The sequence below is a fragment of the Vanacampus margaritifer genome, chromosome 3, assembly GCF_051991255.1.
Source record: "Vanacampus margaritifer isolate UIUO_Vmar chromosome 3, RoL_Vmar_1.0, whole genome shotgun sequence".
Taxonomy (NCBI): domain Eukaryota; kingdom Metazoa; phylum Chordata; class Actinopteri; order Syngnathiformes; family Syngnathidae; genus Vanacampus; species Vanacampus margaritifer.
The window spans coordinates 4,534,257-4,548,898 of NC_135434.1; the positions used below are offsets into that span (position 1 = coordinate 4,534,257).

General features: G+C 40.6%; 1 protein-coding gene across 2 annotated transcripts in view; it reads left to right on the forward strand.

Annotated features, from left to right (window-relative positions):
- Positions 1-2,075: 2,075 nt before the first annotated feature.
- rtn4r (reticulon 4 receptor) overlaps positions 2,076-14,642 on the forward strand; it is a 63,955-nt gene continuing 51,388 nt past the window's right edge. For both annotated transcript variants that reach the window (XM_077562359.1, XM_077562358.1), the window contains exon 1: positions 2,076-2,526. Coding sequence is in view for 1 of the 2 variants with exons in the window: in XM_077562358.1 (XP_077418484.1) it covers positions 2,505-2,526 (22 nt within the window). In the remaining variant the exon portion in view is untranslated. The remainder of the gene's footprint in view (positions 2,527-14,642) is intronic.

The following is a 14,642-nucleotide window of genomic DNA, read 5'->3' on the forward strand; positions in this document are numbered from 1 at the left end:
ACTGTTTATAGCAGTACTCCTACTCGAGTACAATATTTTGATGTTGTTACTCAGTAGGCTAGGATTTGTTTCCACTGAATACTAACTCAAGTACAATGTTTGGGTACATAGCTAACCGGTAATCAAAATTGAGTATCACTATATCTTTGTATCGGATGTTATGAAATTGTACTGTTGCTAATTGAGTACTAATTTCACTCAGTACTCAAGTAACTATTTAGAATACTTTTCTTCTTTTAACTGTAGCAATATTCTTGAATATTCGAGTATAATGTTTGGCTACATCGCTAATCAAAATTGAGTATCACTATATCTTTGTATTGGATGTTATGAAATTGTACTGTTGCTAATTGAGTACTAATTTCACTCAGTACTCAAGTAACTATTTAGAATACTTTTCTTCTTTTAACTGTAGCAATATTCTTGAATATTCGAGTATAATGTTTGGCTACATCGCTAATCAAAATTGAGTATCACTATATCTTTGTATTGGATGTTATGAAATTGTACTGTTGCTAATTGAGTACTAATTTCACTCAGTACTCAAGTAACTATTTAGAATACTTTTCTTCTTTTAACTGTAGCAATATTCTTGAATATTCGAGTATAATGTTTGGCTACATCGCTAATCAAAATTGAGTATCACTATCTTTGTATTGGATGTTATGAAATTAGACTGGTGCTTAGTACTTGAGTAGTTATTTTACTCAGTACTCAAGCAACTGTTTGGAATACTTTTTTCTTTTAACTGAGTCATATTACTCTAAGTAGCAATATTCTTATTCGAGTACAATGTTTGGCTACATCGCTAAGCAAAATTGAGTATCACTGTGTGTGTATTGGATGTTATAAAATTGTACTGTTGCTTAGTACTTGAGTAGTTATTTTACTCAGTACTCAAGCAACTATTTGTAATCCTTTTTTTCTTTCAACTGAGTCGTATTACTCTAAGTAGCAATATTCTTATATGAGTAAAATGTTTGGCTGCATTTCAAATCGAAATTGAGCGTCATTGTCTTTATATTGGATGTTTTAAAATTGTACTGTTACTCAGTACTCGAGTAGTTTTCTCTCTAAACACTTGCTCCAAGTAACTATTCAGAGGACTACTTTTTTCTTAAGTAACAGTATTGTTACTTGAGTAAATATTATGGCTACTCAATTCACCTCTGATCAAAAGTGCGAATTACTATTTTGTGCAGGTAGTCAGAATATCTGTCCAGGGTGCTGAAAAATGTTTGTGTGCACCGGTAGGGGGAGGTGTAGAGCTACAGATTGGACAGTGTGCGTCGCGACCACATCAAACTCAACACAGCATCAGGCCAGTGCCACCCATGTGTGTTTATCTCTACATCAATCATAGGGGGAGAAACAACAGCAACACCAAATGGATCCCAAAGAGAGAAAAAAAAGAGTGACTCATACTTTGCAATCACATTTGGCTCGTTTTGAAACCATCCTCCTGTATTTTTTCTCTCTCGATGATTTCAAGGGGTCTGATCCCTGCGAGGAGGCTGCAGGTCCCAGACGGCAAGCCTGGCTCCTTTCGCATGCAGGTGCGTGCCTGCCTTGTGTCCGATCCGCATCAATTCGCCTCACGTCACCTTCCTATGCAAGGCAGCCACCCACCGGCAAGCCAGCCAGCCAGCCAGCCAGCCGAACCCACCCACCACCCACCAGCCACCCGCCGCACATAAAACATTCATCAGCGAGCACGCGGCACTGCGCAGCAAGACATGTCTGTGTGAATAAGCAATTAAGTGTCATATTCTCTCTTAAAATGCTCTGTACATGAACAACAATGTCTGCACCGTTAGGGATTATGGGTCCGTCTAAAAATAACTTTGGGGCAGGAGTGAAACCAGGCAGAAAACGCAGTTAAGAAGACAACTTTTTTTCTTCTTCTTCTCTTGCGATGATGATTGTTTGAGATGATCGGATGGACGTTTTAGTAGCGTGATACGGACACATGAAACATTCATCTCGGAATTCTCTCCATCTTCCTCTCTCTTTTCCTCCTCCCATCTCCTCCGCGCCGCCCCGCCCTTCCCCACCCCTCCCCTCCTCACCCTCCCTCAGCACCACCGCGCACACTAGCGCGCACCCACACACTTTCCCCTCTTTCTACTTGGGAACTACACGATTGGACAAGAGGATACGTGCTTTCAAAAACATGGATTCGATCTTGTTTCTGCGCCTTGACAGCTGATTCTACTTTTCCCTTCCGTTTTGTGCGCGTGCGTGTTTTCGCGTCGAACCCCAAGCTGGATGTTTATCTTTTGACTCTTTTCCTCCAAGACGCCCCCATGACTGAGCTCGGGTGCAGGCACGGACCGGGCTGCCCACTCGGGAAGAGCCGCGGCTAAAGTTTGCGGGGCTTGCGGACCGGCCGAGCCCCCTCGGCGAGATTCTCACCTCCGGATTGCCAATTTCCTCCTCGCTGGGTGGATTTCTGTCTGGATTTACGCGGCTTCCATAACAACACGAACAGCCCGTCTCGAACCATGAAGACCATTATCGCTGATGGTGAGTATGGACGCAGTGCTGTGTGTAAAGTTTGCACATAAATCGGACGTGATTGATGACTGCGCACTGATCGTTTGATTAGAAATGCGCATTTCTAAACGACTCCGTTATGTAAATGTTTTTTTTTCTATTAGTAGTTCATGTGTGCGCGTGATAGCACAACTTAACCAGGGCGCGCAACCAAGTACCCCCCCCCCCCCCCCCCCACCGGGATGAAGTTTGCAGACAGTCCACTTGGCGGCTCAGTAGCACCACGCACCGCTGGAGTCTCACCCTCCCTCCCCCACCCCGCCACTCCTTGATAATTGGCGATTTTTGTGCCTTCGTCCCAGAGTGACAGAAAATTGGGTCTTGGGAGCTTTTCTAATGAGCACACGATTGCTCGTACCCAGTCCAGTCCGACCGGATATGGCCAACGTTGTCATTTCTTGGCAGCCAAGACGGGTCACATGCTGGGTGGATAATGCACCTGCCATGTGCGGGGTGTGTTTTTGCTGTCCACACCGAGAATGTGACATAAAAAGTCAGTACTCATTTTTTTTTTTTGTTTTATCAGGAGTTTTTCGAGACATAAGTCGACGTTTGGTTAATCAGCTTGCTTCACAGCAAGCAGCTGTCGTGGCAAATAGTGAACGAATCTTCAAAAAGAGTTTTCAAGATATTTATTGTCGCTCCCCGTTAACATTCACTGTCATATTAAATACAAAACAATACAATTACATGTTGTTTATTTAACCAAACCACATAAGTTTGCCTGAAGAAAGAGCTGTTAGCTTAATGCTAACACACAAACCAAAATAGCATAGAAAGGCTAAGCATCAGTGTTGTGATGTTATAAACATCTAAAGGGGAAACAACCCCCTCAATTTTCTTCACAATATGTTCCATGCAGCCCCGCTAGTCTAAACGCAGCATTCTGATTAATATTTTGTTTGTGGAATAAGAGTTAAGCAGCAAAATCCATCCATTTTTTTAGCCATCTCAGGGAGCAGCCATTTTGTCACTTGCTATAGACTGAAAATGGCATCACGTGTGCTCAGGTAGTGACCAATCACCACTCACCTGTTTTCTGAAGATGAGAAAGTGACCCTCCTGTTGTTCTTTTTTTTTTTTAACAAAAATGTCCATGGGTCGATGTCACCCGCCCAAAAGTTAAATTATCAAATTATCATTTTAATCTAAAAAAGAAAAAGAAAAAACAAACTACGAAACCCACCAAAAACAGAAATCTAAGTTTAATATATGATAATTCTGGACATTTTTATTTTAGTTTTTTTTATTAAGTACAATATCATGGAGTGCTATTTTTCTTCTTTTGAAAAACAAATTAATGCAATTTCCATTCACTTCAATGGGGAAAGACGATTTGATTGTTTTGAGTTAAATTAAACTTGTATCTTCACCCCCGCATATCCCTCCACGTTGCCCCACCCTGAGTCACACACACACACACACACACACACACACACACACACACATACTGACAGTTGTTACGCAACACGCTCGCACTCCTCCTCACGCTGCTCATTACGTGGCTAAAACTGAGGATTACGGGAAGAAAGCCGCAGATTATGGCAGGTCCGTCTTTGCATTTCCCATCGAGATGAATCAAAGCGGCACACCTACTTGTGTATTCTCTTTGATAAGTCGCACCATGTCATACATATGCATGTGCAGACCCCTTCGCTGGCACCGTCTCCCACAGAGCCCCTTTCGTACAGTAGGACAGGGAAGGAGTGGTGGGGGTCACTGGGACGCCATGGTACCATGTGAACGATGTAACGCTAAATAATGGGATGGGGTAAAGGGGGCGGGGCTGTGATTTTACAAGAAAGTCGTGAGCTGGAGTCGTGTCGGTCGGTTGGTTCAGTGTGAGCATCTGGGCGCGAATTGTGGTCTACGTTAATACTTTGAGAGTGATCTCATTTTGTATTTGTGGATCTGACTGTTTGTCCTGTACAATAAAGAACATGGGTGACTATGGCTCTCCTTGCCCACATGTGAGGGTATAACAGTATCTTAATTGCACCATTTCTCTCTCTCTCTCTATATATATATATATATATATATATAAAATGAAAAACAATCGCACAATAAAAAAATGTAATACATTTTTCAGTCAATTAACAAAGTAGGAAAATATATTAACCTAATACAAATATTGTTGTATCTTTTAGTTCACTGGTACAGTAATTCATCAAGTTATGCATTGTACTGTAAAAAGAAGTGTGAAACATTTGTGTCAAGGTCATTTCTTCTGCCACTCAATGGCATTAGCGTTTCATGCTAGACATTGGAGACACAAGGCATTCTTCTTTTTATGTTAAGAGCTTATCTAAACGACAAATCAATTATCGAAATAATTATGGATTCATTTGATTATTGATTGGTTGTTGATCCATCCATCCATTTAACCGCTTATTCCTCACGAGGGTGCTGGAGCCTATCCCAGCTGCCTTTGGGCAGTAGGCAGGGTACACCCTGAACTGGTTGCCAGCCAATCCAGGTGGTTGTTGATTAACCGTAAAAATACAAATAAAAAAAAATAAAAGCTAAAAGGCCACTTTTTTTTTTTTTTTTTTTTGAAAAAGAGCATCTTGTTGGCTCCGATTGCGCAGGACTTAAATTCACTGTCTCCCCCCCCGACCCAATCCGAATGTGATCAATGCCTTAGTGGCAAAGCTCTTGCTCGTGGCCGCTTTTATTAACTGGCAAACAAAAAAAACCAACAAAGCCCAAATGAATGTCTGAAACCATTACGGCGGAACGGCACGCTTTCAGTTTCAGCCGTTATAAAGCCGCGAGAAATTCAGGCTTATTGTTTTTCTTTAATGAGTTAACTGTTTTTTTTTTTTTGTTGTGGCAGTGCCAAAAAAACACTGGCCTATTTTTAGGAAATAGGCCACAGGATGCAGCATCTGAGGTGGAGAGATAATTGTCGGGGACTTATCACGCCGCAAAGAAAACCAGGACACGCGCAGAAAGAATAACAATGGCTGATTTGCATAACGGCATTAGGTGGGATCAAACATGCTGCCTTAAACTGACAATGGAAGGCGACATCTTGCGCAACCCTGAGCGGAAATGTGAAATTGATCCATCTTTGTGTTTGGGTGGGCACGCGTATAAAGAGTAGAAAAGGTTTGTTTATGCGTTTGTCTTTGTTCATTCGAATGCAGGTCTGAAGCCAGGCAGGAGGACGGAAGGGTTGACGGTTCGGGGATTTGCGCTTACATGCCACAAAAACGCTCCTGCAAAGTGAAAGAATGAAAAAACATGCATTTTCCTTTCATATCCATGTTATTAATAACTAACAATTTTGCTCTCAATTCACATTTGAGGAGATCTATTGTATTCATATATCGGAGCCAAACGACTGTCATTCTGTATGTCTGTCGTTAATCAATGCCACTGACTTATTGATCACGCTGCCAAGTGCGGAGATTTCTGGCTTTAATTTTCAGCTTTTGGCCTAAATTTGTATTCAGTCCATGTCCCGCTTGCCCAAGTCTGATTTACTCAACTTTGATGACAACTAGTTATGTTCTCGCAATGTATCGGGTCACGGCCAATGGCTGATTTCTATTCCGTCAGGGCACGAGGGGATCCGATTTTGTCCTTCCGGTTCGGTCACGGTTTTATTCGAGTCCGTCAACCATTTGTTGTGTGCGTTAAGAGTTCTTGACATTTCCTCAGTTGTTTTCTTTGGTCCTTCCTCGGGTCTCCTGACGGCCTCACGACTCTGGCTGGAAGTGTTCGGTTTAGGTGAACGGTATGGGATTTTTTTTTAATAGGTTTTAGGTGAACTAATGAATACACACACGCACGCACGCACACACACATATTCACCCACATACAAAAAAAAAAAAAAAAAAGGAGAGCAATGATGATGACATGTCAAATCTTTAAAATTACCGAATGAACAATACTGAGCTCTCCAAGAAAAAAAAGAGTTCTTGACATGGACAAAAATGGGTTCCACTTTAGTCAGCCCGCTTCATTAAAAAATTCAAGACCATTTTATTGGAACAAAAAATATTTTGTTAAATGACTTGGTACTGATTTTTTAATTGAGGGAATGCTGAAGCATTCCCCAACCTCCCGGTCTGTATATATTGTCTGATTTCACATTACTTAAAGTATTCGCACAATTTAACGTTAAAAAATCAACTTTTCCCCGTGAAACAAAAAAAAAAAGGAAAGGAGGATGAAGATGTCACTGTTTTGTGCAACAGAGGCTCGGTGCCATTAACGTCTCAGTCGCCGTGATGGACTGCGGCGGGCGGGCGGGCGGAGGTGGATCTCAGACGTTCACTGCATCCTGATGAGCCGAGTCCGTCGGGGAATTCTGTTAATTGGCTGTAGCCTTTATGTCGTGTTGGTGCGCTTACACGCGTGTACGCGGCCAGCGAGGGCGCGCGTCAAAGTCGTTTTTATTCGGAGCCACATCAGCATTACGGTCGTCCTCGGCGGGCCACTTGCGAATGTAGAAACCACGTCAATGTCGTCATAGATCTTCATTCTACCTCCGCGTTATTGTTTTTTTTACTAACAAACTGATGAATGCTGAGACTCGTTTTGACGGAATGAAAATAACAAGCAGATATTTAAAAATACGGTGCAGTTATTTACAAGGGTAGGCTACGGCTCATCTACGACCCTCAAGAGAACAAGCGGTATAGAAAATAGACGGATGCGTAACCGGGATTCCAGTCATTTATCACAATGAACCGGGCAGAAATATTGTGCAGTACAAAAAAAAAAAAAAATACTAATATGCAAATGTAATTGTTGCATTGGCCAACCTGGTGAGGTTGTTTGTTGGCAGATGTATTTTTCATGAAAGAAATAAATGGCTACGCTACAGAAGGCGATAAATAATTGCAATGAGATTGCAGTCTTGGGCTTCCAGCGGTTTTCAACGTGGCTAATTAAATTTTCTTTTCAGTTTTTTTTTTATTTAGTTTCAAAAGCGCAGATGTAGATATTCAAGTTAGCTCAAACAATATGTCCTTGTAAATAAGACCGAGGGTTTGTTGTTCTCTTTAGGCCGTAACCGTGAGACGTTCTCACAACAATTTTATTGTTCTTCCGGGCTTCAAGTTTAGGCAATAATCGAGACCTTATAAATACGATATTTATCGTGTCTTGGATTAGCTCTGTCAGCATATATAAGTAGTTTAGCGTTTTCACTTCAACATGTTGCGTCACGTGTGTGACATCACGTGTGTTTGTGTCCTACAATTGATAAGGTCTCAATTATTGCCTAAGCTTGAAGCCCAGAAAAAACAACCAAATTGTTGTGACAATGTCACACACGTGACGGGAGAATCTGCCATTTTGGTTTCCGCTTCTGCCTCTCAGTCAGGAAATCGAGGTTTGAATCTCCTGTGGAACATCTGTGCGTGGAGTTTCATCTTCAGTAATTGGCGCAAAGGGATCTACTGTATTATTCGTAAAAATTGCCGCATGTTGATTTGGGGGAATTTGTAAGACCGCTTCGCGGTTGGAGCGCTTGACAATTTTATGGCTGAAACTCGTCTAAACTTAAAAATTGCTGAAAACCATGTCAAAATATTGGCGCAGGTAGTATAACATGGGCAGACAGATTATACGATCTGTGCGGTTAATATCCTGGTAATTCATAAATGTGACAACGGTGTGCATTGAACCCTCTGAATCATTAGAAACCAATTCATTCAAATTATTATTATCATCTTTGTCGCATTTTTAAAATCGGTTATGATACTACATCTGAAATAAATAAATAAATATAATATATATATATTTTTTCAGAGGGTGGGAGCAATATTCTGAAGGAAAAAAAAACCCTCATAAATAAAAAATAAAAAAACTTTATAAAGTGGCAAATTTCAGAGTTTTTTTTCTCTGAATATTGCCCCCACGCTCTAAAAAAATCTATATTTATACGTGGCCCTAATACGCCGTCATACATCTGGATGATGTAAGGCATAGAATGTTTTTTTCATCTTGTCATGCGTAGCCCATCCTGCTAGCTTACTAATGACGTGACAATGACAAATGAGGTGTGCAATTTCCACCGGCACCCTTGGAACACTGCTTGACCAGGTATTATTAGAACTGGCTTTTGCCAATGGAATAGCTTCAAATGTGAGGAGCGTTGTCGAGATGAGCCGGGATTGTGCAGTCCGCCGTCATTTGGTCTCATGCTGTACATTCTAGGAATGTTTTTCTGCCCAAAACCAACACTGGCCTAAAAAAAAAAAAAATAAATCCATATTGGTCAGAGCCTACTAGGAATCACAAGTTCCTTATTTCCTTCTCCAGACAAATGTCTGAATGAGTAAATCTGTGTTTTGTTTCAGAGAACGCAAAGCTAATCCTTCCTGAGTTGATGAAATGTTTGTAGCAACAAAACTCCCCCGTGATTTAATACGATGCATTTTCACCGTGGTGGGGCGGACGCCGCCGTGTCTCTTGGAGGATTTCTTAGCGTCTATTTACAAAAATCTACTGTGACACCGTATCATAATCCATTTAAAGGTGCTTAGGCATGACAGAGCGGGTCAGGCCTCTCCGTGTGCCTGAGCGCAGCCTTTCAAAGCACAAGCGTCAAATGTGCAAACCGCCACAGAGACGATGCATGCATCACCGCGTGAGCCGGCACGCGGCGCCAAAGCGGCATCGTCTCTCGTTGCCGTAATGCTACGTGGCGGCGGTTGTTAAGGTGCGTAAACAAATCACCGATCGGTCGTTGTCGCTTCACTTCGGGTCTGTCAGTGTTGTGCCATGAAAGTTGCGCGCCTGTTGGGAGTCCGGCTGCAAATGCGCGCCGTGCTCGCTGATGACACTGATTACGCCGCCATGGAGGAGGCTGACTGATGGCCCGCTAAATTGTTAATCAGACAGAAGCAGAAGCAGGCTCTTAAATTAGACGCGTGAATGGAGCCCTTGTCAACGTGGGCCCGAGCAGATTTTAGCAAGCGGCGGTGCCACGTTGATAGATAAATAAATGTGCTGAAGGCTGATGGAGAGAAAGCCGGCAAAGCAGCGTAGATGAATGGAATTGTTTTTGATTTTTTTTTCTGATCATGTCAAGTCACATAGTTGCATGGCCACTTGTTGCTAGGCAGAATTCAGAAACATACGACCGTTTGCCCAACACAACTTTTCCCAGTCATGCTCATTCTTCTGTTTTTCTGGGAAAAGGGCTTGACAGAGGAAGGACAATGGCAGACGGGTGATACGGGTTGATGGATAAATGATGGACGGATGGCCACGTTGATTTACACAAAGGCAGATGGATAATAGGTGGTGTGATGGGAGATGATGGATGGATGACTAGATGATGGATAGATAGGAGAAAAACAGGCAAGGAGATACTTCTCACTACACGCATTTGATCAGGGGTGGGCAACTGGTGGCCCGTGGGCCGCAATCTTAGTATTATATATATATATATATATATATTAAAAAAAAAAATATATATATATATATATATACTGTATACATATATATACTATTGATTCTTTTTTTTTTTTTTTTAAAGTGTTGGCTTGCTAAAAAAAAAAAAAAACAGGGTGGGGGTCACTATAGCAAGAATTTATAAGCACATTTCCTCTACTCGAGTAGAGCCCAGAATACTCGCAATTCGGCACTGTTCACAGATGTTTGTTTTTTTTTTGGGGGGGGGGGGGGGGCTCTTCAGTATGTAAATATTTTGTTTTGTTTTTCATTGTCTTTGTTTTAGGGGAAATTTTCTATTGGAGGTTTAGCAGCGTTGTAGAATTTTGAGTTTTTTACCCCCCAAATGCATTAATTCAATTAATATAAAATAAAAATGGATTTATCGGATTTATACAGCGCTTTTTTTAGAAACTCAAAGACGCTTTACAAGGTAATGGAAACATCATTCATGCACTCGCACATCCACACTGTGGTGGCAGCAAGCTACTTAAGTAGCCACAGCTGCCCTGGGGCAGGCTAACGGAAGCGTGGCTGCCAGTGTGCGCCTACGGCCCCTCCGACCACCACCAAACATTCGCACCTTGCATAAACCTGTGTGACTTAGGGAGAGCCGACCTTCTGGTTACTGAACGACTATCTCTACACCCTGAGCCTGAAGAGATTTTTGGTCATTTCTAATTTTCGCGAAATTAAATTAAATTACTGTTTTTAGAGTGTAATTTTCCTGACAATTCCATTCCATTCATTTGGGAAACATTTGGCTTTGGCTGTTTCATTGTATATGAAATATTTCTTCTTGTATATCATTTTCCTTTATTGTTCCATTTTTGACCCATAGTTGGGTTACTTTTGACCCAACTGTTTTTAGAGTGGACCCGTCTACATCCTTGATAGGGTTGACGCCCCCTGCAGATCAATGCCATGAATAATTGGATTAAAAAAAATAAAAAAAATTTTTTTTTTTTTTACAAACCCACAAAATTTAACAAAATATGCTGATAAACATGAATATATATTTACCATGAAAAACGGGGGGAAATGGGGAAAACTAATCCCGGAATAAACAATTTACATGCATTGAGAAATGTATGACAGCACATATTTTGTCTATTTTCAAAACTGTGTTTTTATCTGGTTTGGAAGTGTGTGGTCATTTGTACCCCCTCTTTACCAGTAATTAAAAAAAAATGGTGGCCCCTTCTACCATTTAAGTTGCCCATCACTGCATTAGATGCTGTGCTTCTCCTTCTTGCCTTCTTTCAAGGCAACGTTCTTGACGGCCATTTCTTTGCCTTGCATACAGTAATGGTGTGCTTTTAATGTGAAGGGCAAACATTGCATACTTCATTCGAGAGGCTGCATAATTTAGTGAGATTTTAAAAGGTAATTTGATAGCGTGGAAGGGTTGGGAAGCACTTTGAGAGGAAGTAAGAGAACAACCGTTTGAATAGAAAACATCATTCTGGCTCCAAGTTGCTACATTTATCCAGTAGTAACACATTTTGTTGATTTCAAAACTTAGCGACCTTGTGCTAATATATGACAAGTAAAAATGATTTTCCAGCAATATCTTGTGAAGCAACGTCACCAAAGCTACTGGCAATTCTGTTTCTAAAATTCAGTAACTGTCATATGCAAGTTGGATGCACATTTTTTAAAAGCTATCTCTAAATCAAGGCTCATCATCAAAGATCAAAGATCATCATTCGTTGCTGAGCCGACTTGTATTTTTCGGCCCCGCCCCCTTAGTTCACTCCGCAATGGCTGCAACTGAGATTGTCGCAAAGTAAAATCCCTCCAAATAAAATAATCTGAAGCGAAAGTCGGCTTCCTTACAGCGCTGTGAGGGTAATTGGTCACTCGTATCCCCTGGAGAGATGAATAGCTTAAAAACAAGCAGCGAGTCCTTCACAGGAAATAGCTTGTCACTTCCTGGCTCGAGAGAAATTCATCTGTTGACGTTTAAATACCAGTTCAGCACATTTCTGCCGGCACATGTAACTTTCGATCATACACAAATCAATACCAGGTTGGTGAAAACGCGCAATCCGTCAGTGTAGTGCGCCGACGGGACTGGCCGAGTCCGCCGCGTTTGACGTGAATCAAGTTAATCTCAGTGGATCGTTATTTTATTCAAATGCAAATCTGACACGTGGACGCCGCTACATCTGCCGAGTACATTCCTCATGACTTTTCACAGTTGTCGCTTCCCACTTCCCCCCCCCCCCCCCTTTTGGCCTCTTCTAAATCTGACGTTTCCTCCGTGCCGCGCAGCCCCCCCGTCACTCATCTTCTCGTCAACACGAGCAGGTGTAAATGCTGATTCCCTCGAGTGGATTGCCAGACCACGGCAAATTAAACGTGACCGTTTAATAAAATCCGTAATCTGCTAGGATTTGAGGAAAGAGCAGGTAGGAGGACGAAGGAGGGTTTAAGAGAAGAGGGCTGGAAATGGATTTGAGTCCCTTGGTATCAGGGATTAAGGTAGGACACTTTGGAAGGCAGTTTATCATTTACATACAAAAAAAATATATATATATAAAAAAATAAAAAATAAAAAGGAGAGCAATGATGATAACATGTCAAATCGGTAAAATTACCGAATGAACAATACTGAGCTCTCCAGAAAAAAAATAAAAATAAAAATAAAAAAAAAATAAAAAAAGGAAGACAGTTTATTAAGCAACCAACTAGGATGTTGTTTCACGTCTGGTTGTTTAATTGCAAGTTTGCGAGTCAAAATTTGCATTCTGAGTAGCAAAACTGAGAATCAAAGACTTAAGTTTTTTCTGATAGTTGAATCATGAGATGAACGCAAAATGTTTTGCTAGGCTGGATGTACACATGTTAACTCATTCATTTTCACTGAAGCAACCCCCTTCGCTCCCGGTTGTTTTACTGGATTCTGACTGATTTTGCGAGGCCCACCGAATATTGTGTTCTATTGCTATAAAAGCATGAAACCTACCAAAAGAAAGATCAAGAAAAAAAAGTATATTTGTGTTTGGCAGCATTTAGCATTTGAATATAGCCAAGTTTCATCATTATTCACAAATCTGTTTAAAACAGTGAGAGTTGCTTAACCCGCACAAAAATTGCGCCTCAAAATCAGACAATCATTGATTATCAAAACTGCTCTGCAAAAAAAAGCCTTGAATTGTATTTTTATTTATTTTTATCTGTACCTGTAATAGAACAACTAACCTGCCCAAGGCCTTATGGACTGAAAAGCTGCTGCCCAATTTTTCAGTATTTGTCTCCATCTGTCCAAAAGATGTTTTGCTTTTGAGACAGAAATAGATACGGCATATTTAGCTCTTTGTTTCTCTCCCTAATTGGTCGTTATCTGTCGAGTTCACTATTGTACGTTTGAATTGTTGCCATCGTTTGACTGTCTGGCACAGAGCCAACAATTGTGTCTACATTTTTAATATGACGATCAAATCGCATTTACTTCCTTGAACGTCTGCTAAACTTAGTGTCACAGTCTGGCTGGATTTATTTTGTTGTTTATGTGTCTCTGTGTCTGCTCTTTATCATTCATTTGTATGCATACAATGCTGGACAATACCTTGACATATTTCAAATTCCGGGGTAAAAAAACGAATTTCAGCTCATACTGTAAAGTCAAGTGGTGCACGGAATTTGAAAGCATGATCATAAATGTTTTTATTATTATTATTATTATTATCATCATGAATATTATAATTATTATTCTACATTGCTCACCTGTGCCGCGCACAGGAGTCAGAAAGATGAAGGCAAGGACGTCTAAAAACAGTTGATTCAATCATCAACACTAACACACTCTAAAAACAGTTGGGTCAAAATTAACCCAATTATGGATAAAAAATGGACCGATCCACTTTATGGGTCAAATTTGACCCAACTTTCTGGGTTGTTTTATACAAAATGACCCATTTTTTTGACCCAAGTAAAGGATCTGACCAATATTTATTAGTTGTTTTACACAAAAAGACCAATTTCTTGACTCAAAGACCCAAGTAGAGGGTAGATTAATTTTTGACCCACAGTTGGGTTATTTTTGACCCAACTGTTCTTAGAGTGTAATTTTCCTGACAATTCCATTCCATTCATTTGGGAAACATTTGGCTTTGGCTGTTTCATTGTATATGAAATATTTCTTCTTGTATATCATTTTCCTTTATTGTTCCATTTTTGACCCATAGTTGGGTTACTTTTGACCCAACTGTTTTTAGAGTGGACCTGTCTACATCTTTGAGAGGGTTGACGCCCCCTGCAGATCAATGCCATGAATAATTGGATTAAAAAAAAATATATATATATATATATATATATATATATTTATGCACTCTAAAAACAGGTCAAAAATAACCCAACTATGGGTCAAAAATGGAACGATCGTCTACTTGGGTCGATTTGACCCAACTTTGAGTGAAGAAATGGGCCTTTTAGCATAAAACAACTAATAAATATTGGTTAGATCCTTTACTCGGGCCCAAAAATTGAGTCATTTTGAATAAAACAACCCAGAAAGTTGGGCGAAATTGACCCATAAAGTGGATCGGTTCATTTTTGATCCATAATTGAGTTAATTTTGACCCAACTGTTTTTAGAGTGTGTAAGAGTGTTGATGATTGCATCATGAGATTCTTCCCACTGCGTCCATTTTGGCGTTGGGAGTC